The sequence below is a fragment of the Amblyomma americanum genome, chromosome 11, assembly GCF_052857255.1.
Source record: "Amblyomma americanum isolate KBUSLIRL-KWMA chromosome 11, ASM5285725v1, whole genome shotgun sequence".
Lineage (NCBI taxonomy): Eukaryota > Metazoa > Arthropoda > Arachnida > Ixodida > Ixodidae > Amblyomma > Amblyomma americanum.
The window spans coordinates 106,927,890-106,954,812 of NC_135507.1; the positions used below are offsets into that span (position 1 = coordinate 106,927,890).

General features: G+C 48.8%; 1 protein-coding gene across 1 annotated transcript in view; it reads left to right on the plus strand.

The window, feature by feature from the left end:
- LOC144111361 (WD repeat and HMG-box DNA-binding protein 1-like) overlaps positions 1–26,923 on the plus strand; it is a 402,955-nt gene that overhangs the window by 205,908 nt on the left and 170,124 nt on the right. Inside the window, exon 7 of the mRNA XM_077644637.1 lies at positions 2,254–2,356. Within this exon, the coding sequence (XP_077500763.1) occupies positions 2,254–2,356 (103 nt within the window). The remainder of the gene's footprint in view (positions 1–2,253; positions 2,357–26,923) is intronic.

Consider the following 26,923-nt stretch of genomic DNA (forward strand, 5'->3'; position numbering starts at 1 on the left):
ATATAGAGTCAGGTACCACGAGATAGACACGTTGTGCGTTGCGTGCGGACAGGAGAAGGAAACGGCTGAACACTTGATACTTTTCTGTAAAGGGCTTCCCCATACAGTGGAAAGCAGCGAGGCTGATTTATCCAAGGCATTGGGGTTTAAGAACAGCGAAGGGAAAATATATTTTAAACGGGTAGAAGTAACCAAGCGAAGGTTATCTGATTGGTGGCTAAAGCGAAGACAAGTGTAAAGTCTCATAAGTCATGGCTAGGTGGCTTGAGCTTCCGCCCGATTTAAAGGGTTCAGCCGTATCCATCCATCCATTAAAGTCCCTCAATAATTTCAGTACCAACACAAGCTAACAGTCTCCTTCATATGGACGTCAAAACAACAGTTTTGAACAAAGGTCGGCTTTTATTGGTGGGGTTAAAAATGAATACGCTGGACGGAAGAAACTCAGAACACCTTTGTTATTTTTTTAATCAAACAGTGTCTTCGTTGCTTCCAATGCATGTAATATAGATTCGAAACTAACTTGAAAACCACACGAAACGCATGGCCGCACGCGGCGTCGATTTTTCTCTAATGTTGGAGAAGATTTTGCTCTTTAAAGGGGGTAACTTTGTGTGCACCAAAGTGATACCCCCCCCCCTTTTCGCTTCGGCGCCAATGACTCAGCGTGTCGCGAATGACCTAGATTGTTCTAGAAGGTGGTTTCCGCGCTCGACCAATGGGGTCGCGCGCTCGGCGCAAGAAGGAGGAGTTTCTGCGGTTCAAGCTGCGTGTATGTGCGGGCCTGCCTTGGCGCAAAGAACAAACAGACGCAATCCGCGCTTATAAATGAGGGGCTGCCACCGCCGTCTGTTAGCCCGAGCCGCCGTTCAAGCTTCCGAGAAGCGCGCCCGCTCGACTCCTGGGAGAACACCACTCGACCAGCCAAGGACGGACCAGCGAGGCAACGTGCGCCAGTCTGCGGATCGGTCCCGTCGTGCTCTCCTGAGGCCGTCGGTCTGTCGCAGTGCCCGGTGAACAAATTGTGTTTTGATTATTTGTCTTTCCCTGTGTTAGTGCACTTTAGGTGCAAAGATTTGGTTGAATTGTTATCTCTCGTCAAGTGTTACCTTGCACGTGTTGCATTGTATTGGTGAATCACTTTGTATGTGCTCCTACGAGTGATAACTGTGCAATCCTTTGTATCGTCTCTCAGCTGTATAAACTTTGTTTTGTTTTGTGAATCTTTGGCTCCGACCCATTCTCTGGCTTGCGACCGGCGAAAGCTGGGCACCAAACGACCAACCCCCTTGTTACTTGGTAGCTGGTCTCCGGCTGAGCTTGCCACACTGAGTCGAGGGCATCTCCTCTGTGACCGAGACCGCTGCACCCACACGCTCTAAGGGTGTCTGGGAGCACACGCAAAGGTGCGCGAAGTGTTGACATCGGCGCAAAGGGATTCCCGGTTTGTGGACTTTGGGCAGGCCGTAGAATGGTGGAGCCAATTCAGCAACATAAATTCGGCAACATAAAGACGACGTCAGCAACTTCCAAGAGAGCGCAGTCCTGTAGCCAAACATTCCGAGGACTCAGACCATAGAATCAACTTAGAAGAAACCCGCATCCTCGGAACCAAAACAAATTGCCACAAAAGGCTCCTTCTTTAATCCCTGCACATCCAAACCACTCCGAACATCAACCGCACAAAGGAAACCTGCCCCCAGTATATGCCCAGGGACTTCGCTCTCAACTCAACGAAAAAAGTCGCCATTGACCGCCTCCCCACAGTGCAACAACGTGACTTACAGCCTTAACCCCCTTCCTCCCCCTCCCCCACGCCTTTCGCATCACAGCTTTTGTTCCTTTGACCCCCTCCTCCCCTCCAGACTTAAAGATGCTATAGCTACTGCCCTCAGTCACCCCTGATGAAGGAGCGGAGTCGGCGTCGAAACATTGGGTTAAAATAAAATTTTTGGTTGGAGATGTGCAGTTTATTATAATACCTTTTAGAGGTACTAGAATTTAATACGGAGTAGTTTCTACTTAAAATCACTCAGTAGATAATTAGGTATTTGAAAAGTGAACTCTGTCCTAAAATTTACCAACAGCAACTGCCTTTTTTATTTTTTAAAGTGCGCACTACTGCTGCTGCTTGTAAGGCCAGTTAATTGGCGCCTCGTGGTGACATTACGAATGTTCCAAGGCCGCACATGTGTGCTCGTGGAGCATAAATTAGGCGCCCCTCGAAGGTCTTACCATTCTCTTCCGGTGCAGGGTGGCGCTGTGCAGTGGCCAGTCGGAGCCAGAGCCCTGGACCGAGGTCTGCGTGAAGCCCTTCCGACATGGGTTTCTCCCGCGTCCTTTCGGCGAGATAGAGGTAGGTAGCTGGCCGTAGGTTCCGTGTTTGGCTGTGGCCGCCGGCCGTCTGTCTGCTTTCACAACAGAAATATGCCCACATATATTTTCACTCCTAAGTACTTTGTACATAGATTTCAGACCTTACATCAGTCCCTGTGCGAAGCGCATGCACTGATGGAATCAGCGGTGCTCAACTGTTGACCGATTTGGGGTATCACAGCTGCAAAAAAAGAACTTGCTGTTTTTTCTTATATGCACACGGTATCCTACTAACAATTTGAAGCGTATTTCGAAGCGGATCCAGGTAGGAAGTTAGACACGCTATACAGGGTTAGCAAATCGGAAAATCACGTGCCGAGGGCGTGCAAGCCTTGAGGCACGCGAAGCTTCGTTTGTTCAATCTATAGAGGGCGTGGTGTATCGCATTGCGCTATCGTGTGGGAAATAGGATGTAGGACAAACTGATTGGTGTTTAAATCATCTCCTCCGAGAGCACAAGCGCAGTGTAAAAAACAAGAATGAACAAATTATATATGGGTTGCTTGTAGTAAATGCAAAGGGTGTACTCATATCTGTGACAAGACAGTTCTCATTGGTAAGAGTAGTGATAAGCGCACGCGGGAAAGAATTGAAGTGGAAAAGATAGATCGATTAGGAAGTGCCTGCGTTAGCACCTCCTCTGTTCATCTGTCCCAAAAGGAATTTGCATACATTTGGGCTGAATGATGTCACAGCAATGCAGCGTGTATATAGGCACAGGTGTGTTTCTTCACACTAAACTTCTTGGAAGTTAGCGCGGTGTGTGGGTCCTCTCGTTCTGTGTCCTTGTCATGTGTTGCGCTACAACGATTGACATTTCAATATCGTTAAGCGGGGCATTCTCAACCTGTGTTTCACAGGGTGTCTACCGACCGGGAAAACCGGGAGTTGTCAGGGATTTTTAAGATGCCAGGAAAAGTCAGGGATATTACTGCAAAGATTGCAGAGTCAGGGAAAATAACCTATGCTGGCTCGCTCGTACCAGTAGTGGCAGGTGCGGTCAGGCGCAGATGTGAGTACAGTGAAGGGCGGCGGCGCGTTCGCATTGGCCTCCGAGATTCTCGACACGCTTACAGGTACGTATCACTGATACAAGGTGGCGCGCGCTACCACTCAGAACTAGGGTGCCTGGGTGCCTGCTCGCCTCCGCTTCCAGGGTGGGGACACTCTTTGTACTACCCCGCGCCGCCGTTTCCCCCTCGCAGCGGTACTCTGGGTCCCACGCGTCAGTTGCGTACAGTGCGCTATGCGTCTGGTACGATGCCTCTGCAGTCGCGTCGCGACTGTAATAATGCTACTTATCTGGAAATAGTACATACTTGTTTCACTCGTGGCAGTAGTGTTTTTGTGGAAGGTTGTGCGCTAAAAAAAAGAGACGTTCACAGGAGAAAGGAGACAACAGGAAAGAAGTGCAACTTTCAACTTTAATGACGACAAAAGAAGCCAGGGGCACTTATATATCACCTGTTATCCAGAGATATATAAGGGCCCTGGCTTCTTTTGTCGTCATTAAAGTTGAAAGTTGCGCTTCTTTCCTGTTGTCTCCTTTCTCCTGTGAACGTCTTTTTTTTAGCGCACAACTTTCCAGAAATGAATATGTACCAACTAGCCCGTCAGAAAGTCTTACTAGTGTTTTTGCACTCTTGAGCGTATTTTATGCCTGATGCACTCGCTCCGACTACACGATAACCGAAAAGTTATGACGGACTGCTGTGTTTCCCAGTCAACGGCTGCACTTTAGAAGGAGAGCAGTTATTTGTGTTCCTTGATAGTGATAATCTAGACTATATTAGGGTCACCGAATTCCATCTAATTATGCTCTTTTTGTTGTTTTAAACGTAAAGACTGTTCACAAGGCCCCAAGTTTCTCTTGTACACAAGCAGCACAGAGCATGTTTGACCTGCCAAATATATTGTCACGGTGTTGGTGACAAGAGAGGACCTGTTAGAAGGCAGGGCTCGGCAGCACGTCCTTCAGTTGGCGAGACGGCGAACTTCAACGTCTTTCAAAACGAGAGCACCACGAGCGTCGTCTTCTTTCCGAGCGCCACGAACGCCACCTGGCATTCCTCCCCTCTTAAAAAAAAAAAAAAACACGCGCAGAAGAGCGCGCGAACACAAGCACACACACAAGCACACACAAGCACAATTAATCACACAAGAGAGGCACGAAGATTCTGGGTGGGTCCCCGTGCCAAATACGGCTTCAGGCGCAAAACATGGACGATCTCTGGACGGGGCTTTCGACGGGTTCTCTGCTGGGAAAGTTCAGCGTCCGGTTCTACCTCGTAATTAACGTCGCTGACGCGCCGCAAGACTTTGTAGGGACCGAAATAGCGGCAAATGAGTTTTTCGGACAAGCCGCGTCGTCGAACAGGTATCCATACCCAAACCTGGTCGCCGGGATGGTAGGAGACTTGTCTGTGCCGGAGGTTGTATCGCCGCGAGTCTTTGTCTTGTTGCTGGGTGATGTGAATACGGGCTAGCTGACGAGCCTGCTCGGCTTCGTGGGTAAACTCCTCAGCGTCAGCAGAAAGATGGTCATCGGTTGCGCAAGGGAGCATTGCGTCGAGCATCGTCTGAACCTCCCTGCCGTAGAGGAGGCGGAACGGTGTGAAACGGGTCGTCTCTTGAACTGCTGTGTTGTAGGCGAATGTCACGTACGGTATGATCGTATCCCAATTCCTGTGTTGTACATCGACGTACATCGCCAGCATGTCCGCCATAGTCTTATTAAGCCGCTCTGTCAGCCCATTTGCCTGCGGGTGGTAAGCAGTAGTTTTCCGGTGGGTCGTCCCGCTTAGCTGAAAAATTTCGGCCATCATCTGGGAAGTAAATGAGGTTCCTCGGTCGGTAATGACGTAGGTCGGGGCGCCGTGCCGAAGTACGATCTGATGCACGAAGAAATCCGCAACCTCGGACGCTGTGCCACGGGGTAAGGCTTTGGCCTCGGCGTATCGAGTGAGGTAGTCTGTGGCAATGATGATGTACCGGTTGCCACCCGAGGACAAAGGGAACGGACCGAGAAGGTCAATGCCGACCTGATCGAATGGGGCGCGTGGTGGTGCAATAGGTTGGAGGAGTCCCGGAGGCTTGGCGGTCGGGGCCTTACGGCGCTGACATTGCCGACAGCTCTGCACATAGCGTTTGACAACAGTGGCGAGTTTGGGCCAGTAGAACAGCTGGCGGATTCTGGAAAGCGTGCGAGAGTATCCTAAATGGCCAGAGGTTGGTTCGTCATGGCACGCAGAAAGTATTTCCTCCTGAAGTGTTGTTGGCACGACGAGGAGATACGCGCGCGAACTGGAACCAGGGTTCTTCTTATAGAGCACGCCTCGTTGCAGGGAAAACGACGACAGGTGTCGAGAAAAACATTTAGGAACGGTGGCTGGCTGGCCTTCCAAATAATCGATGAGGGGTCGTAGCACTGGATCGGCGCGTTGTTGGGTTGAGAAATCAGAAGAATTGATAGCCCCAAGGAAACTGATGTCGTCGTCCGTGTCGGGGGTTGCGAGTTCGACAGGCGCACGAGAGAGGGTGTCGGCGTCTTCATGCTTATGTCCGGACTTATAAACAATGGTGAGGTCAAACTCCTGCAGGCGAAGGCTCCATCGCGCCAGACGTCCAGACGGGTCACGCAGGTTGGTCAACCAACACAAGGAGTGGTGGTCAGTGACCACTTTGAAAGGGCGTCCATAAAGATAGGGGCGAAATTTCGCAGCAGCCCAAATAATGGCGAGGCATTCTTTTTCTGTCGTCGAATAGTTCATCTCTGCGCGTGACAGAGCGCGGCTTGCATAAGCGATGACTCGTTCAACGCCATCCTGGCGTTGCACGAGAACCGCGCCGAGGCCGATGTTGCTGGCGTCGGTGTGTATCTCAGTGTCACCTCGCTCATCAAAATGGGCAAGAACGGGCGGCGTTTGAAGTCGCAGGCGGAGCTCGGCGAAAGCCATTTCTTGCTCGTGGGACCAAACAAAAGGTGTGGTGTCACGGGTGAGGCGAGTCAGCGGTTCTGCGAGGTCAGCGAAATTTTCGATAAAACGCCGATAGTAACTGCAGAGCCCTAGGAAGCGCCGAACAGCTTTCTTGTCACGTGGCAGTGGAAATTCCGCAACCGCGGCCAGCTTGTCGGGGTCGGGCTTCACGCCGGCGGCGCTGACGACATGGCCGAGAAATTTCAGCTCCTGGTAACCGAAGTGGCATTTTTGGGGCTTCAATGTCAGGTTAGCTGAACGAAGGGCTTCGAGGACCGTCCGCAGGCGATCAAGGTGTTGACTAAATGAGTCGGCGAAAACCACCACGTCGTCGAGATAGACTAGGCAACACTGCCATTTAAGACCAGAAAGGACAGTGTCCATCATCCGCTGAAATGTGGCAGGCGCAGAACAAAGACCGAAAGGTAGAACTTTAAATTCATAAAGGCCGTCGGGAGTGACAAAGGCCGTCTTCTCACGATCCCGCTCATCGACCTCAATTTGCCAGTAGCCACTTTTTAGGTCGATGGACGAAAAATAACGAGCGCGCCGAAGGCGGTCGAGAGAGTCGTCAATACGTGGCAATGGGTAAACGTCCTTCTTCGTGACTGCATTCAGCTTCCGGTAATCGACGCAGAAACGGAGGGTGCCGTCTTTCTTTTTAACGAGGACGACCGGCGAGGACCATGGGCTGTTGGAAGGCTGAATAACGTCATCTTCGAGCATCTCCTTAACTTGGGACTTAATGACTTCGCGCTCTGTAGACGATACCCGATAGGGGTGTTGACGGATCGGGTGTACGTCATCGTACGTCACGATGTGGTGCTTGGCTATGGTAGTTTGACGCACTTTCGACGAGGAGGCGAAACACTGTCTGAATTCGAGCAATAGTGCACACAGCTGCTCCCGTTGGCTGGTTGACAGCGCGGAGTTGACATCGAGGCTCTCGAGGGGAAAAGGAGGCTGCACTGGTTCTGAGGAGAAGCACTCGGAAACATCGGAGATGCGTTCGATAAAGGCTACGGAAGTGCCGCGAAAAAGATGCCGATGCTCGTGCGAAAAATTGGTAGCAAGTACCTGTGACTGGCCACTGTGGAGATGGATCAGACTGCGGGCCACGCACACGCCTTGCGTCAACAGTAATGACAGGTTGGTTTCGGCGATGGCGTCACCGTCTTGAAATGATTCGCACTCAACCGTAATGAAGGCGCTGGTTCGAGGCGGCAGGGTGACTGTGTCCGTAGAAACTCGAAGTGTCTGGCTTGGTCGCGGCGCGTTGGGGAGGGCGACAGCACTCTCAGTTGAAAACGTGACCTTGTTATCGCGTAGGTCAATAATCGCCCCATATTCACGCAGAAAGTCGACACCTAAGATGAGGTCGCGCGAACAGTTATTCAGAACAAGACAGCAGACGACAAATGTGGACTCCCGGATTTGAACTCGGGCGGTGCACATGCCGAGAGGTGCAATCAAATGACCGCCCGCAGTGCGAACGTGTGTGCCAGCCCATGGCGTGAGAACCTTTTTGAGGACGGCGGCGAGCTGGCTGCTTAAAATCGAATAATCAGCACCAGTATCTAATAACGCTCGAACGTGGCGACCATCCAGCATCACAGGTATGTCTAAGGAAAGCCGCTCACGAGATGCAGGCTCCGGAGAGGATGATCGGGCACAGGCGTCGTTGTCTGCAGGCTGTGCCACCGGTAGTTCGTCGGCGTGGCGTGTGCTTTCTAATGGGGTCAGTGCGTCGGAAGTATCGGAGAATGCGGGCGTCTGAATCGGTGAGGCGCCGTCATGTGTCAGTGTCGATGTGTCGAAGCGAACGGGTACTGCGGACCTCGGAACCGTCGAAGCGTCGTTATGTCGAGGGAGTGTCGCTGTGTCGGAGTGAATGGTGACCGCGGACTTCGGAACCCGCGAGGCGTCGGCATGTCGTGCCCGCGGCGATGGGGGGTCCCCCTCAGAACGACGTCCAGCGAGCCCACCCCCTAAGGTCGCTGGTTGCAGTTTTCCCGCCGTGGGCTGGGCGACCGGCCTTGCGCCGCCCGGGAAAAACTCGCGGTAGAAGGTGAAGGACGACTCCCGGGCGATGGGGATCGAGCCCGCTGGCGACGAGACTGTTGCCAACGTTGGTCTTCAAGAAAATCCGCGACGGCCCTGGGTCGTTCGCCATAGCGGGGTCGAGGAGAATCGGGGGGAAACCCTTCGAGGCCCAGACGGCGGTAGGGGCAGTGCCGATACAGGTGACCTGGTTCCCCGCAGTGAAAGCATAGGGGGCGTCTGTCGGATGTGCGCCACACGTCGGCTTTGCGCGCGGATGGTCGGGGAGCTTCCACGTACTGCAGCACGGGTGCAGGCGGCCCCGGCACTTCAGCAGGAGCCGGAACGAAGGACGCCGGTGCTGGAGCAGGGGACTGCAGGGCTTCGGCGTAGGTGAGACGACGGTCAGGCGCGAAAGGAGGAGGGGATGGACGAGCCTCACCGGCAGGTAAGGACGGCCGGAGCACTTGCTGCACCTCCTCGCGGACAAAGGTCGCCATGGAGCTTTGAGCTGTGGTAGGGGCCCCGTACAGCTGCCGGATTTCTTCGTGCACAATCGACCGTATGAGATCGCGTATCCGGGAGGCATCGGTGCCGTGGAACGGTAACTCGCTGGAAACGGAGGCGGCGGATACGGGTCGATCGTACGCGGATGCTCTTTGCTGAAGAACCCGCTCGATCGTGGAAGACTCAGTGAGGAACTCGGCGACAGTCTTCGGAGGGCTGCGGACAAGGCCGGCAAAAAGTTGCTCCTTGACGCCACGCATGAGATGGCGCAGTTTTTTGTCCTCGGGCATTGCAGGGTCCGCGCGTCTGAAAAGGCGCGTCATGTCCTCGACATACGCTGCAACATTTTCATTGGGCAGCTGAACGCGAGATTGCAGAGCGCGTTCTGCCCGTTCGCGACGATCCGAGCTGCCGTATGTGTCTAGGAGCCGACGCCGGAACTCACTCCAAGAGACCAGCTGATCTTCGCGGTTCTCGAACCAAATCCGAGCGCCGTCCTCCAGGCTAAAGTAGACGTTCCGGAGCTGGGCGGCGTCATCCCACTGGTTAAATGCGGCAACGCGCTCGTAGTGCTGCAACCAGTCTTCCACGTCTTCAAAGATGTCGCCGTGGAAGGACTTCGGGATGCGGGGGTTCTGGAGCGTGAAGTAGGGTGTCGACGCCCCAGGCATTGGGATGCTCAAGGCAGGTTGCTCCGTGGACATACCGGATGGAACAGGCTCGGGGGGTAAGCCTCGAATCCGGCGGCGAGTACGGTGAACAGGCGTCGTGACGGGAATTGGACTGGAGCTCCGACTAACGGTTGGGGTACGGGACATGAGATCGATCCGACCTCCACCAGATTTGTCACGGTGTTGGTGACAAGAGAGGACCTGTTAGAAGGCAGGGCTCGGCAGCACGTCCTTCAGTTGGCGAGACGGCGAACTTCAACGTCTTTCAAAACGAGAGCACCACGAGCGTCGTCTTCTTTCCGAGCGCCACGAACGCCACCTGGCAATATTAATTTTGCGTAGTCAACATCCATATTTCCAACATTCTCTGAGGTGCCTTTGTCTTGTTGCTGCACCGTACATGAAAAATTGCACGTAATATTGCAAAATTTCTCTTCCAAGTAATCTGTCGCCTCACTGCTCTGGAGAGATAAGCTGGGGACATGTCTGCAAAACCAAATAGTCATATTTTCTCAACTGCTTAACTTATAGTGGCTTGTGCCGCAACAAAATCATTCAGTTGTTTGCGCTACCTTCTGAATGATGTTGACTACACGTACACTGACGATGTGATGCGATGACGTCTTCCTAATTTGTAATAACTAAGATCGCTTCATCTGGGGACAAATTTAAGTTAATTTATTTTTCCTTTCAAAACATGAAGAAAAATTATCAAACATCAAAAGCGACTGATCCACAAAGAGACCTCACAAAATCAGCCCCTGATAACCACTTATTTTCAATCCCATTGTCATTGCCAGAGTAAACTAAAAAAGAGGAGCGGGAGCAACACGGGAAAAAAGTGACAATTGGTTTTTGAGGAAAGAAAATGGCACAGTAATTGTCTCACATGTTTCGGTGGACACCTGGCAGAGTAAGTGAAGGGAGGAAGGTTGGAATAAAGGAGGAAAGAGAGAAAGAGGTGCCATAGTGGAGGGCTCCGGAATAATCTCGACCACTTGGGGATCTTTAACATGCACTGACATTGCACAGCACATGGGCGCAGTTGAGTTTCCCCTTCCGGTGGCGATGAGAGGAAACTACTTGATGATGAAATCGGGGTTTCTTGATGACCCGGTGGTTCTACTCGCAAACATTCACATTACTCAAGGAAAGGAGAAGGTTAACTATTTATTTACAACATAGGTAAAAAAACGAGAAGAAACAAAGCAAGGAGAAAACTATTTACATGACTAAATTGTGGATCAGACGAATTCAGCCCCCGCTCAACCCAGAGCGCTTGGTTTTAAACCCTCTGTCTCCGCCCTTAGCGGGGACACCAACCAATAAGATAACAAACGATCCATCTCGCCAATCAGTGGTTAGGGAAAGGAAAATAAGGTCCGCCCACTGATCAGAGATTGGAGAAAAAGTTCTGATTAAAACATTTGGGAAGGAGGTTTCAAATAACCAGACAAACAACACAAATGCGACTTCCGTTCCCCATGCCACCCACGGCACCACAGATGCTAGAAACATGTGCCGACGAGGCGATGACTCAGGTTGTTGACAGCAACAGAGAGAACACAGTCGTTAAGGGAATAATTCGTTTCCTGGTCACCCAGCACTCGGTCGCCATCCAGCTGTATCTCTCCCGCATCGCCGAAGTCTCGTCACCCCTTGACGACGCACACATGTCGACAGCTGTATCTGGTTAGGCTTTTTCAAGGCGGATGATGCCCGAGGCGGCGCGGTGTAAACGAGGACGTCCGCCGCAAGCAGGGGAGGCCGAGACGGGACGAGTCCCTTTGTTGGCGACTTCCGACCCCACTGGAGCGGCCTACCTTGCGAACACAAGACCAACGAGTTCGCGAAAAGATCAGCGTACTCCACACCTCCCAACCAAGAATGTCACGCGGACACTTGCTGTCAGTGTGACAAAGTCCGGCCACAAGGCTCCCGGAACAAAATTACACACGCGCGCCCATGTATGCTCGGCTGTTCCATCAGTCCACACACACACACACACGCGCACATTGCGCTTAATTCAATCAGCACATACAAGGTTAGGACACCAATCTGCACATTCCAGAATCCACCATGTCATATCGGTGCACCAGATTGGCAGAAATGATTTCTAGCCGCCTACATCTCGAAACAGAACATTATGTTTCTGTTGAGCGTTATCCACAAGATTGGACCAAAATTCCGATTTATCCGGAACGGCGCCGGTTGTAAAGGCTGCCGCCGCTATCGGATCTCCCTTGTCGCTTTTCTCAAAATTAATAAAGCTTACAGACTCCCCACGGGCCACGAAGGCTGCTGTTGGTATTGCGTCTGCATTCGCCCTTACTTTGAATTTTAGAATAGGGTTGGGCCTGTCATCGGCAACTTGACCTACATTTTGACATGCAGTTTCCAGCAGTGCTAGCTGTTTCCAGCGTTGGCAGCCGGCGTTCTCCTCAAAGAAAAGCATGCGCTCATTCGTTATCATTTTACGATCATCTTCGCCGCCTTGCTTCCACACTTCTGCTAATGGGGCAGGTTGCTCCATGTAGAAACCTACAGGAATGGAGGCATTGCCCGCATCCACCAGTTTCCTATGTGCTGCGAAACTCTGCAGCTGTCCCTGTCAGCTCCCAATCTGATGCAGAAACATTTGCAGCTTCCGGATTTGCCTGAAGCTCCACTGAAGCCTCGAGTCTGTCTCGAACAGATTCGTGCGAGATTCTGAAACGCTCATCGAAATCTGAGCTCTGATGTTCTCCATCTGGCTGGTCCCTTTCTGGCTGCTCTAGTAGCGAGTGTGTTTCCGATGTTACTAGCTGCCCTACACCATCAGCTAGATCTGTCAGCGTGCACAGTGTCAGCACCGGCTGGCAAAACAACTCATCTTTGGCGGCTAGATTACTATCGACTGCAAAGAGCGTTCTCACAATCAGGTCCGCCTTCTCCCCGTCCTCGACCCTTGATGCTGCGTCAGAGTTAATGCACACTGGCTGGGGCGCGATGCTGAACTCTTGTTCGCGAGCAATACACTGAAGTGTCTCCTGGGTCTGGTCTATATTGGGTTGATCTGACAGCATGTTCGTCACAGGAGTGACTTACACTCCTATGCCTATCTCTTCTGGCACGACACACAAGGTTAGGCCCTGCTGTCTAACCGCTGCAGCTGTCAAAGCTTTAGTCATCGGCACACACGTCAGTTCAGCGTCCGCTACCTGGAGAACCGCACCTTCCTGTTTTGTTTCTTCAGAGCACTCACCCCTAGAAAGTGACTAAATTTGTTCTCCTGGTAACGTTATTTCAGTCCCTGAATCCACACAGGTTTCAGAACTCTGACCTTCGGTATGCAAGTCTCCGCATGCCAGATCCTCTGTCCCATCTGGTTGACTGACCTTATTAACAGTCATCTCCGACTGGGAATGTAGCTTATCAGGCGCCAGTATCTCTACCTGAGCTACTAGTTTGCACACATCTGTCCTCACCACGGGAACTCTTGTTTTTGCTTTGAATTCGGGCAGTCAATCATCGAGTGTCCAAATTTCATGCAGGTATAACATTGAACTGCTGCGAATAAGACCTCGCTATCAACTTTCGTCCCCTGCCTTAATTTCAACTGAATCTGTGCAAGTTTTCTCTTTTCCAGTTCAATTTGCAGTTTCAAATTTTCAATTTCACTTAGCTGTTCAGCCTCCTCCTGCTCAATGCATCGCATCCTGCCCTCCTGATCATACCGTACGGCAGCCATCTCCGTTTTCCGCGCTATCGTTTCTAGCACATAAACACTACACCGACATGGTGAATTCGGAGAAAGCAGAAAGGTCTCCTACCTTACTGGTTGCTCTCTGCCCCGGTGATCTCGTCGTCCTCCGTGATGACGACAGGCTCCTTGATGCGGACGACTTGAGCTCTGGATCTCTCAGCAGCTCGCTGACGTCTGCCTCGTGTTACTGGCTTGACTTGGTCTCCTGGTTACTCTTCAGCAGCTCGCTGACTCAAACCAGTTCGAGGTGGATGCCTAATTCTTTTCAGCAGCTCGCTGACTCGAACCCTCGATGGCTTGTTGTTGCCCGGCTCCTTCAGCTCCTAGCTGACTTGAGCCTCCGACGTCCTCTCGAACTCGACCCGTGATCCTGAAGCTTTCGATGTCAATCTTTCGACGCAGCTTCACGTTTTATCCTTTAGGATAAACAGCTTGTCCACCGACTTGTTCTTCTCACCTTCCGTCCAATGCCTTGAGTAGAAAGAAGTTGCGATCCTGTCGACTGCGCCAGTTGAGTTTCCCCTTCCGGTGGCGATGAGAGGAAACTACTTGATGATGAAATCGGGGTTTCTTGATGACCCGGTGGTTCTACTCGCAAACATTCACATTACTCAAGGAAAGGAGAAGGTTAACTATGTATTTACAACATAGGTAAAAAAACGAGAAGAAACAAAGCAAGGAGAAAACTATTTACATAACTAAATCGTGGATCAGACGAATTCAGCTCCCGCTCAACCCAGAGCGCTTGGTTTTAAACCCTCTGTCTCCGCCCTTAACGGGGACAGCAACCAATAAGATAACAAACGACCCATCTCGCCAATCAGTGGTTAGGGAAAGGAAAATAAGGTCCGCCCACTGATCAGAGATTGGGGAAAAGTTCTGATTAAAACATTTGGGAAGGAGGTTTCAAATAACCAGACAAACAACACAAATGCGACTTCCGTTCCCCACGCCACCCACGGCACCACAGATGCTAGAAACATGTGCCGACGAGGCGATGACTCAGGTTGTTGACAGCAACCAAAAGAACACAGTCGTTAAGGGAATAATCCGTTTCCTGGTCACCCAGCACTCGGTCCCCATCCAGCTGTATCTCTCCCGCATCGCCGAAGTCTCGTCACCCCTTGACGACGCACACATGTCGACAGCTGCATCTGGTTAGGCTTTTTCAAGGCGGATTATGCCCGAGGCGGCGCGGTGTAAACGAGGACGTCCGCCGCAAGCAGGGGAGGCCGAGACGGGACGAGTCCCTTTGTTGGTGACTTCCGACCCCACTGGAGCGGCCTACCTTGCGAACACAAGACCAACAAGTTCGCGAGTAGGTCAGCGAACTCCACAGGCGCCTTTGGGTTTCGCTTCCATTGAAACGCGGCCACCATGGTCGGGATCAAGCCCCTTGGATGGATGGATGGAACAACTTTTATTAGAAAAAAAGGAAAGAAAAAATCTTCCAGGGTTGTCTTCTACTGGTCCAGGAGTCCACGGGCTTGTGCCTCACATAAGGCCCGATCCACCAGCCATTTCTGGCCGGCGGGCTTAGTGGTCCGTTTACTCGCTTCTGCGGAACCGTCTGCTCCAGTTGCGAAGAGACGCTTGCTTGCTCTCTCACTCGATAGTCGTCGGGCAAGGCAATAGGTCTCATTAAGGAATGAGTCTGGGCTAGTTGTTAAACCACTTTTGAGGTAAAGCATCTAAGCATGCAGGAAGGCGCGGGCGAGTGAACACGACTGACAAGCTTCCATCCCTGCTGCTGCTATCATCGAAAGAGGGAAAAAAGTAATCTATTGGATATGGTTGCCCAGAAACAGCGTGATGAATATTACTGATGTGGCTGCATGACAGCAATGAAAACAGCCTTTTTTCCCCAGTTGTGGTATCTTTAAAAGCGATACAAAAAGGGAGGAAAATAAATTATTACTGAAGAAAAAAGCCGCCTTTCGTTCGCGTCACGCAGCCACGGCTTCTTTGCTTACTGACGCACAGAAGATAAGTTCGGCGCCATGCTATTTGTAGTGACCTGGCGCAAAGAAGTAGAGATAGGGGAAAGGTAATAATGCCATCGTGGCATTAAGATAGACCAAATATTAAACTGATCAAGACGCTGCGACGAGAGTGTCACATACTCGCTTACCCACAAGAGTGCCTAAATAATACGGCTGCCTTATTGGGAAATGCCTTTGTGTCCGGTTGTGAAGAAACCGCTCGGCAAATTTTGATGTATCCTGGAAAGTTTTGACACTCGCCTTTCAGCTTTCCTGGCCTACTTTCTTCGCTTTCTTGGGCTTTGCCTAGTGCAAGCGCTTGTGGTCTGGTGGACAAGATATGCAACTTCTGACAGCGTGGTGCAGAATGTGCGATGTGTACCTGGACGGCTGTAATTGGGAGAAGAAAGGCCGCGACGTGTAAGGACAATGAGGCTCCTCTAATCAGAAGAAAAGTGGCGGAAAACGCACAAAACTTGCAAAACCGAGGCGAGAACGGAACACGCCCCTTTACTTGAAGTGAGCTCGTAGTGTGTGATGCAGCAGTCAGGGACCAAGTTATGATGGACTGTTGTGTTCCCGGGTGTTCTGCCTACATTATTAAAGTGCTCCGGCTATTTGGCCTTGCTCGTGACAGCGCGCGCAGAAAAAATTGCCAATCGCAGGTCAAACGAGACTACCTGGCCAACAGTCAAACCCAAAGAATGAGAGGCAAAGCATGCGAAACGCTTGTTTCCCAGAACAATTTCTGCTGGGGACGGAGGTATAATGCACAAATTATCTTTGCATCCTCATGATTATTTAAATTAGCAGCCATAAAGTGCACCTTTTCGCATTGATTTCATGGCTCGAAATAGATAATCCCGATTGTTGGAAAAGTAATTGAAATGTACACTATCCGGGTCAAGAGATTGCGGTGGAATATGCTACACGAGTTGTAAGAATGCTATTATGAAGGAACACAGCGCAAAATGAACGCTACAGAAGAGAACCAACACACATGAGTGCACCGACTGTTCATTAGGCGCCGACTTCCTCGGCAGATTAGCTGCGAAAGGCTGTATACTTCAGAGTAAGTACCTCTGAGTCACTGTTCAAACAACCTCTGGTACCACTCTGTCGCAGTAGGACACCACATTTCCTGAATTCCACGCGGCAGCTACAGTTTTCTTTTCAATTAATTTCAATTCAATTCTTTATTCGCCAGAAAAACTGGACGGTCTCCAGGGCTAAAAGTTGCTGCCTACAACTTGACTGGGGCCCTGGAGCCGTTTACAAAGCGGCAGAGTATGCTAACATTAATTACAAACACTCAGTAGTGGAAGGCATCAGAAAATAGACCTGCTGCAAGATTTATCACAACAATAGATTCTTATCAATTACAATTGAGAAAAGTGTACTCGTAGCTCTTTTGGGGATTTGAAGGCTACCTGTTTGTGTTGATTTAATAGGACCGGCAGATTGTGTTTTAATGATTGCAATTTGTACTGAGTACGAAAGTATGGGACTAACCATGCAGGGTTCGGAAATTCGAGTTAAAGAAGGCGTAGCTCTAGGTTGCAGCAATGCCATCGAACGAAGGAAACTCTGGCTGTCATTCTGAGAAAAATAGAAAGCATGTAGCAATCGGTGTTCATAGTGATAGTCAAAACTAATAATATTGTATTCTGCAAAGAGATGTCTTGTCGTAGAGTGATGATCAATATTGGCTAAGTAGCGAAGGTACCTTTTTTGCAGAACTGTTACCTTTTTCAATATTTGCTCTTGTTGTGCTTGCCCACACCAAACTGCAGTAGCTCATGTACGGGGCAATTAATGCGTTATATAACTGAAGTTTAACTTCTTGTAGCAGAACAGTACAACATTGCGACATAGCTGCAGTCAATGAAGAGATTTTCCTTGCAACATAGTTGACATGAGTGTCCCAACTCAAATGGCATGAAAAATAGACACTGAGAATTTTGTGAGTATCGACAAGGTCAATATTTTTATCTTGAATCATTAGAAAATTTTCTAGAATGAATTTCTTATTTCTGGCTCGAAATAGAATAGCTTTCGTTTTCTTGGTGTTTATTTCTATGCGATTTAATTGGGACCAGACAGACAATTTTTCAAGTACATCATTACATGTGACACAAGGGCATTGGGATCATTACCAGAAATAAGCACAGTACTGTCAACAGCATGTATAATAAATTATGCACTGTTGTCAATATGAACTATGTCATTTATGTATAAGATAAACAGAACTGGGCCTAATACGCTCCCCTGTGGTACACCACAAGATATTGGAAGTGAGGAAGACTGGTGGTTGCTAATACAGACACACTGGCTTCTATTGCTGAGCTACGAGTTAAGCGAATCATGATATTTTCCGCGGATGTCATATGAAGTGAGTTTTTTAAGAGGTATGTTATGGTCGAGACAGTCAAAAGCTTTGCTGAAATCAACAAAAAAACCGAGCGTATATGTTCCCTTTTCAATGCTCTGTAATATATTTTCTTTTATTGCAAGCAGTGCCGTTTCCATAGTTTTACCTTTTCTGAATCGAAACTGACAATCGGTCAGCACCCTAGTTTTATCTAAGAAATTTATTAGGCGTTAGTAAATGATCTTTTCTAGTCCTCTGGAGAAAACAGGTAATATAGATATTGGTCGATAATTAGTTGCTTCATTTCTGTTTCCACCCTTAAAGATTACAGCAACTCCTGCTCGCTTCATGCCCTCAGGAAAAGTACCCGATTCTATTGCTAAATTAAATATATAAGACAGTACTGGACACAGAAATTCAATCGCGTACTTTATTGGTTTTATTTGCATGTTGTCATAATCAAGGGCCTTGCTGAAACGGCACGCTGCCGCATTGTGCTCAATGCAGCTGAACGGGAGAGTGGGACCGAACATGCCCCCGCCGAGAGCTGTGTCTTCACCCTGAAAGCGGCCTTGGTCCATCGAGGCACCCTACTCAGAACACAGAACTAGCTCTGAACTGTACAGCCAATCTTTATCTATCCTTTCAGAGGCACATGTATAGCGAAAATAGCACTCCATTCGTCCGTTAGTTTTCATGTCTCCCCGTGATCGCAACTGTTCATGCGCGCGCTGCGGTCTCTCTACCTGTCTCTACCGCTTGCATTTCGGTCTTCAGGTTGAAATTTCCGTTGTGTTGGGCTCCTGAGCTGAAGATATTTGTGGATGTCACTGTCGAATAAATGCTCCTTCAAGCTTGACTGGACAAACCCGTAAATCTCGGCAAATGCAAGTTGGATTAGAGCAGTGCCAAATGACCCAAATAGTGCTTGCTGCACCGTGTGCTGCAAGAAGTTGTAAGAGGGCGATTACTAGTCATATTCAGGGTAAGAAACATCAAAGTGCTGTGAAATCTCTGCAAAGCATTTCCCAGACCCAAGCCGTCTCATTTTTCGAGACTGCAACAAATGCGGAAGCACCGAAGTTTGGGCCAGTTGGTAATGATCCATCTTGAAAAAACGAAGCAGCACGAAAAAACGGGGGCAAAAAACACACACATAAGACAGGAGGAATGCTGCACTTCCAACTGAGTTTTATTGAGAATAGCAAAGCTTTAGTACAGCGCTACTATCACCTCGTGGCCATCAACCGCAATGCTCCAAAAAGGCCATTTTATTATCAAGAAGAGACAAGGAAGCTTTGCTGACACACTAACCACCTGCTTTTCTGATGTGATTTACTTCAATAATCTCTCTTTCCATCCGATCTCTTCCACGCCTAAGAATTTTAGGTTTCCGAAATATGGGTTTACACTTACAATCCCGGCAGTGGATAACAAGATGACCACTTTTCTCTTCTTTCACGAGATTATAATGCTTCCTAGCTCTCTCATTAAAACAGTGTCCCGTTTGACCGATGTACACTCTATTGCAAGTGAGCGGAATGCTGTACACTACCTTAGTAGTGCAACGGGTGAAAACGAGTTGGTGGTTTATAGTGCAAATCAGCTTTTTCTTTCTAACCATCATTGGGCAAACTTTTGATAGCTTGCTTGGGGTGGAGAAGAGCACGTTAACACTGTATCTGCTTGCAACTTTCTGAAGATTGCGAGAAATTCTGTGAAGATATGGAATTACTTGAGTTGACAGCCTCTGGTCTTGCTTATCCGTCTTTTTGATGCGCTTTTCCTTTTGCAGCAGTGTCTCTGCAACAGCTGACAATAAATCTGGAGGAAAGCCGGACATGCGCAATTGCTGAGTTTGCATTTGAACACTTTCAAACATTTGATGCGGACATGATTTTTCTAAAGCACATGATTTTTCTAAAGCGTAACATGATTTTTCTAAAGCGGAATTTACGGCACCTTCTTCTTCCTTTCTTCTTTCACTCCCTCCTTTGTCCCTTCCCCTAACAGCGCGGTTATATATGAAACAGATACTGCGCCATTTCCTTTCCTCAAAAAACCAACTATTATTATTATTATTATTAATTCATGGCTATTGCTCTTTTAATAATTTTTGAATGAGCACTACTGTAAGGGAGGAGTGCCTTTTGTGACCTAGGATTGTACATCCAGCATATATGCCCGTCCAAGAAATCAATTCTCAGGTCAAGGAACTGTATACATTTTCCACTAGGGCGTTCAAAGGTAAACTTTGTGGGGACTTGCCCTGCAGCCCCCCGAGTTTGCTTTCCCGGGAGGCACCGTGCAGCGGCGGTCTCACCTCGAGGCTGAGCGCATTCCTTTGTGAGTTACATTAACTGGCAAGAGAGGGCGCCAGCATCGCTGTGCAGAGACTGCCAAAGCCCGCGCGCGGGAGAGGGGGGCTTCGGCTGGGATCGTCGGCCCGAGCGGACGTATCGCTCGCGGCTCTGCTCTTCGCCGGCGGGGCGAGGAAGCGACGGGGAGACAGGCTCCTGTGCTCGTCCCGTCCGGCCTTTGGAGTATATATCCCTTGCCCTAGCGCGGGTGAACATTCGCTCGGAACCTTGCTGGTGAGTCGGACGACCTTGATCCATTAGCGTACCTTGTTGCTAGCTGGCGTTATTGTTGCTGTAGCAATAAATGCCTGTTTGTGTCAGCCAGTGTGTCGTTCCTTTGTTCCCTCAGAGCAGGGCCCGCCGTGGTCGCCGAGCGCTCGGTAGCGTACGCGATCACGGGGTGGGGTCCGGGCGGCTTTGAACCGTGTCAGCCGCGATTGAGTGGGGAGAACGTACTTATCTCCCCAAGTCAAACCCCACAACTTTAAGCCTTTTGCAACCGTTTTGAATGATGCGAGAACATCAGCAACAGCTTCGTCAATAGATAAAACATGCGGCTTGTCCATTATCACCACATAATCGTCAACATATCTAAAGATGCGTAGGTTAGGTAGGAAACTATGCTAGCTTTTGTCAATGCAGGAAAGAAAAATGACAGAAAGAACGGGAGCAACGCGCGACCCGATGCATATTCCTGCTTTTTGTGTGTAAAACCGGTTGTTAAAATTAATGGCAGTTGACTGTAGATAAAACTCCAAAAGGGCTAAGAAACGGTCACTGTTCACACCCGCCCTGTTTTGAAAAGGCACTTCTCCCGAATCCTCAATTACCGATCTAACCGCCTTAAACAGTTCTTTGTGGGGTATGGAGTAGTACAGATCTTCTATGTCAATGGAGAACCCGAAGGTGGCTGGTGAAGTCATGCTGAGCCCTTGCTTCAGTTTTTCGGCTAACTTATGTGAGCTCCTAACAAGGAAGGGGTCTTCAATCGTCAATGTCGCCAGCTGCTTCTGGAGGTACTTTCCTATGGCTGACTGCCAGCTACCCTTTACTGAAACTATAGCTCTAAACGGGAAATCGGGCTTGTGCGTTTTGCATGAGAAGAATGCTTCTGAATGCAAATATCCGAATTTTTGACACTACTCGCAAGGGATTCCAGGTGAAGATCCTGCAGCAACTTGATCGCTGTAGCCTTCTGTAGTCTCTTTTTAAATTTGGTCTTCTTGAAATTTTTCTCGATTGCTTGAATAGCTTTCTGTTCACACGTTCTTTTGGGAAGCACAACAAAACCACCCTCTTTGTCGGACTGTACAATCATTAAGCCATGTCGTTTTAGGTAGCCGACCACCTTTTTCTGTTGAGGAACGCGCTTAGAAGTTCGACTCATGTTGTTTGCCACGGATTGAGCTCCATCAGAAATGGCTTTATCTTTGTCTCGCTCCTTGGCTCTTCCGGCTATATGCCGCACCATAACCAGTAGTTCCCCGGCTTTCCGGCAATTGGCTCAAAGCAGAATTTTGGACCTTTCTCAAGGATTTCGCGAACTTCATCCGAGAGCTCCACGTCACCTACGACGTCGACCTTGCTAGGTGTCGTCTGGTTTTTCCTCCTTGCAGGAAGGGACTGGCGGACCCAATGCCACAAGAACTCCGGACTCTGTGTAGCCAATTTCTTGTAGTCACGGAACAGTCTTGCCGCTCCGCACGGATCTTTTCCTTCCTAGGTTAGCACACGAAGCCAATCCTCGTAAAGTCGAACTTAACGCCATCCTTCAGACTTCATTATCTTACAGAGTCTTCTTGCATGGTCCAGAGACGGCGACACAAGTCCCAGCAGTGCTTGAACTTTGAGGGGAACAGCGCCTTGCTTGATGCAAAAAGAAAGAGTCCGGCACTGGCATGTGGTCACTATGATTAAATTCACACACGTGACAATAGGACTCTGCCTGGTTTGGTGGGATAGGAAAGAGCCCAGTGTAGAAGAAATACTATGCAAAAGCACCAAAGTTTGGGATAGTTGGTAATGATCCATCTTGAGAAAACGAAGCAGCACGAAAAAACGGGGACGAAAAAGACACACATATGACAGGACGAATGCTGCACTTCCAACTGATTTTTATTGAGAATACCAAAGCTTTAGTACAGCGCTACTATCGCCTCGTGGCCATCAACCGCAATGCTCCAAAAAGGCCATTTCATTATCAAGAAGAGACAAGGAAGCAGTGCTGACACACTGACCACTTGCTTTTCTGATGTGATATGCTTCAGTAATGTCTCATCCGATCTCTTCCACGCCTATGACACTACCTAACTACTAACCTAAGCATTTTTAACCTAAAAGAAAGACCGGCCGACCGTATTGCTTCGAACCCAGGGCGCAGGAGTCACAGGTGCTCTTCAAACGTGTCAGAGAAGATGACAACGTCATCCAAGTACTCGATACAGGACTGCCAGTTGAGATCGGCAAGAACGGTGTTCATGATCCTCTCAAAGGTTGTAGGAGCCGAGCACAGGCCGAAAGGGAGCACCCGGAATTCGTACGGACCGTCCGGTGTAATAAAGGCGGTCGCTTTCCAGGTCGCATTTGTCCACCTCGATTTGCCAATAGCCGCTTCGTAAATCTAGCGATGAGACGTACTTGGTATGGCGCAGCCAGTCCAGGGAGTCATCAATACGCGGGAGAGGATACACATCCTCTTTTGTGACTTTGTTTAAACGTCTGTAATCAACGCAGAACCGTAGAGTTCCATCTTTCTTTGCTACTAGAACAACAGGCGACGCCCACAGGCTTGTCGACGGCTGTGACACGTCGCACTGGAGCATTTCTTGAACTTGGCGGCGAATGGCATCACGCTCTTTCGAAGAGATCCTTTAAGGCAGCTGACATAACGGCCGCTGGTTGGCGTCAACTACAATTCTGTGCTTTGTGAGCGGTGTCTGCCTAACCTTGGAGGTCGAGGCAAAGCAGTCGCAGAAAGACTGGATAACGCTTTCCAGACAGCGTGTCTGATTAGATGGGAGGTTAGAGTTCACGTCAGTTTTTATGGGAGTGGTCGGTTTCTCCACTGATGCCGCGGCTCTGGGCAAAGCGTGCTGTCCCGCGAATTCGCTGAGTTCCTCAAAATACGCAGTAGCTGTTCTGCCAGGCAAACACTGAGGTTCTCAGCCAAAATTGGTCACCAAGAGTTCGGTTCGGCCATTGTTCAGTTCAACAATTCCTCGAGCAACACAGACTTGCCGACCAAGGAGCAGCGACATGTTGGTTTCAGCGATGTCATGAATTGCGGTGCTGTTATTGCAATCTAGGGTAGTAAACCTGCTGGATCTTGACGGGATCAATACGTGGTCGTCATAGACGCATAACTTAGTCCTCCCTGAATCGGGATCACCGTCAACGGGGGTTGAGTGGAAAATGACACGTCCAGCTCCTGAAGGTTGATGACGGCACCGTACTCCCGAAGGAAATCCAAACCGAGTATCAGGTCTTTGGAGCACTCGGGCAGCACAGTGAAGCAACCAGGGAATGTTGCACCGCGGATCTCTTATCGTGACGTGCAGACACCAATCCGCGTAACCACATGGCCGCCGGTGGTGCGGATCTGTGGTCCAGACCAAGAGGTCAGAACCTTTCTGAGGGTCGTAGCTAACCGACTGCTCATTACAGAAAAATCAGCGCCGGTATCCCCAAGTGCGGTCACATCGCGGTTATCAGCGGTTACTGGGATTTCGGCAGAAACCAGTCGGTCACAGCACGTCGTTGTCGTTGAGGTCATCGGTTGGATCGTAGCAGGAAATCGCCGATTTCGGCAGAAACCAGTCGGTCACAGCGTGTCGTCGTTGCGGTCGTGAGGTCAAGTAGTCGTCGGTCGGATCGTAGCCGCGGATCGTCGGGTGGAGGCTCTTGACTTCGTCCAATAGCAGCGGCCCTGCCCCTGGAGGACGCCGTCTTCAGTCTTCCAGATTTGGGAACGTGCCTCTGAACTGGCCAGAAGACGATGGGCGGCTTGGCAAAGAAAACCTCCTTGGGGATGGCGACCGGGACTGGCGTCGCTGCGAGGTCGATTGCTGCACGTTATCGGACAGATATTGCTCGATATCCCGGGGCCGTTCTCCGTAGCGTAATCGAGGTGCATCAGGGGAAAACCCCCGAAAGCCCATTCGCTGGTAGGGGCAGTTACGGAGAATGTGGCCGGGTTCCCCGCAGCGGTAGCAGAGTGGCCTATTGTTTGGAGTACGCCAAACGTGCGCTTTTCTCATGGTGGGCCGGGACTGCTGCGGTTCGGCGGGTATTTATTTATTCAAATACCCTAAATGCCCCAGCGGGCATTACATAGGGGGAACAACAGTAAAAACAAAGCAACAAAAATTTTCAATAAGTACAAAATTCTTTGGCCGGGAACACCATGTTGAAAAGCATCAAACACTCAAAATATAAAGGCACATGGCAGCAAACATTCAAGTTTTCTTGGAAAGCAGTGCTTCAACAGAAATTTAAAAAAAAGGAATGGATTGATGAAGGTTACAGCTCGAAGTGGCATTTTAGGGCGGTTACAAACGCTTCGTAATCATTGGCAGCTGCAATGGTGGCAGGGAGTAGATTCCATTGACAGATGGCGAGGAGGAGAGGCGAATGAAAGAAGAGATTAGTTCTCGCAAATATGGGTTCGACTTTGAGTTGGTGATCAATGCGTGGGAATATCCGATGACCCGGCTTGATATGGTACAAAGCAAAGGAAGAATGGCTGTGATATAATTTGTAGAAAAATGACAAAGCATTCTCCATTTCTCAAGAAGTGGTAAATTGAGAGCTTTTTTTAGTTCAGTTACACTCGCTAATCACGAGTAGTTCTTAGAACTGAACCAGGCGGCTTTATTTTGCAGAGGCTCCAGTTTTGTTACCAGGTATGCTTGATGGGGGTCCCAGATGAAAGAGGCGTAATCCAATTTAGAGCATACTAATGTAGTATATGCTAATAGCTTTGCGTCTGGATTATCTAAACGTAGGTTACGTCTGAGGAAGCCGAGTGTTTTGGAAACTTTGCTAATAACTGTATCAATGTGACTGTTCCATGAGAGGTCTGCCGCTAAATGCAACCCTAGATATTTTATGATTGGTGTCGATTCTACGCGCACACTGTTCAAAGTGTAATGACAAGGTTCGGCGCTAGATAATGTGGTAAATCTAACAACTTTTGTTTTTGAGGTGTTAGTTTCCATTTGCCATTGTGTGCACCAATCATTAATCTTGTTAAGGCCTGATTGCAGACGAGTAGAGTCGCAAGGATCAGTAATCTGTCTGCATATCACGCATGTAATGTAATGGCCCTTATGTAATGCCCCATTGGGGCCTTTAAGGGAAAATAAATGATCAATCAATCAATCAATCAATCAATTTTATTTCTGCCTCAAAAAAGTGACAGAGGAGCTGCAGAAAAAGCTGTCATAGACAGCTTGACTGAGCCGCAGCCCCCATTATACCGGGCAGCAGTGACAGGCAACGAGAAAAAATAACAAAACAAACAAAAGAAAACAATTCAGAGAAAAACACATTAACACCAAAAAAAAAAAAATCTACCACTAGATTGTACATGTGGGCAATTTACATGTTCATCCAAACATCATTGCATAAGTATCTTTCAGCAGTACAACAAAAGCACAATGAATCAAACAATACAAATTAAACAAAACAAAAACACCTCTTAGTGCAGTTTAAAGAAAAAAAAAATCATTTTGTAACACAGTCTATGTATAAGCAACGCAGCTCACGATTAGTACAGGTAGACAAGTTGAAATTGGCAGATTTGTATGTGTTTAGAAGAGAAGGAAGTCTATATTGCAGGCGCTGTTTACCGGTATTTATGCGTGGTGTAGGCACCAACCAGGTTTCAGGCTCTCTAAAAGGGTAACTCGCTTCTTTTTCTTTCAAATTTGCCAGACGTCGAATATAATTTATGTTATTTTTGGTTTCAAGTTTAAAACGCACACTCAGTCGATATTGATATAAATCAAAGATTTTGATTATGCCCGTTTCACGAAAGAACGCTTTGCTGGGTGCTCCATAGTCCGCATTAAAGACGTAGCGAAGAAACTTTTTTTGCAGAACATAAATTTTTTGTAATGAAGAATACGTTGCAGTGCCCCATACAAGCTGGCAGTAGTTAATGTGGGCACAGAACAGTGTGTTATAGAGAAGTAGTTTAATTGATTTAGGAAGAATGTATCTAATGCAGCCAATCGTGCCTGTTACCCTGGCTAACTGCCGGACAACATGATTTGTGTGATCTTCCCAAGACATGTGCGAAGAAAATACTGCACCTAGGCATTTGAAGTGATCAACTATTTCTATTTCTCTCGAGTTAAAGGTAATACTATCGTGTGGGGTGATCGGTTTGTTTCTTGGTCGAAATATTACAGCTTTAGTCTTTTTTTCATTCACGCGCATATAGTTTGATTGTGACCATCTTTCCAGTGTGATCATTGTTGTGTGCACATTTGTATCAGGTCATGAATGTTGCTTCCGGAGAAAAAAATGCTAGTATCATCGGCATATATGATAAACCTGACATTTGGGTTAATGTTCACAATATCATTAAGGTAAATGTTGAAAAGTAGGGGCCCAAGTATGCTTCCCTGTGGGACACCAGAATAAATTTCTTTTATTTCTGAATATGTATTATCTATGTTGACAGTTTGTTTCCTTTTTGACAGGTAAGATTTTATTAGTTCTGCAGCCTGGCCCCGAATTCCGTAGTGCCATAGCTTCTCTAGAAGTAACTTATGATTAACCAAGTCAAATGCCTTTGAGAAGTCTATGAATATTCCTATTACGAGCTCTTTGTGTTCAAACTGTGTCAGAATATATTCTTTTTGCTCTAAGAGTGCTAGTTCAGTAGAC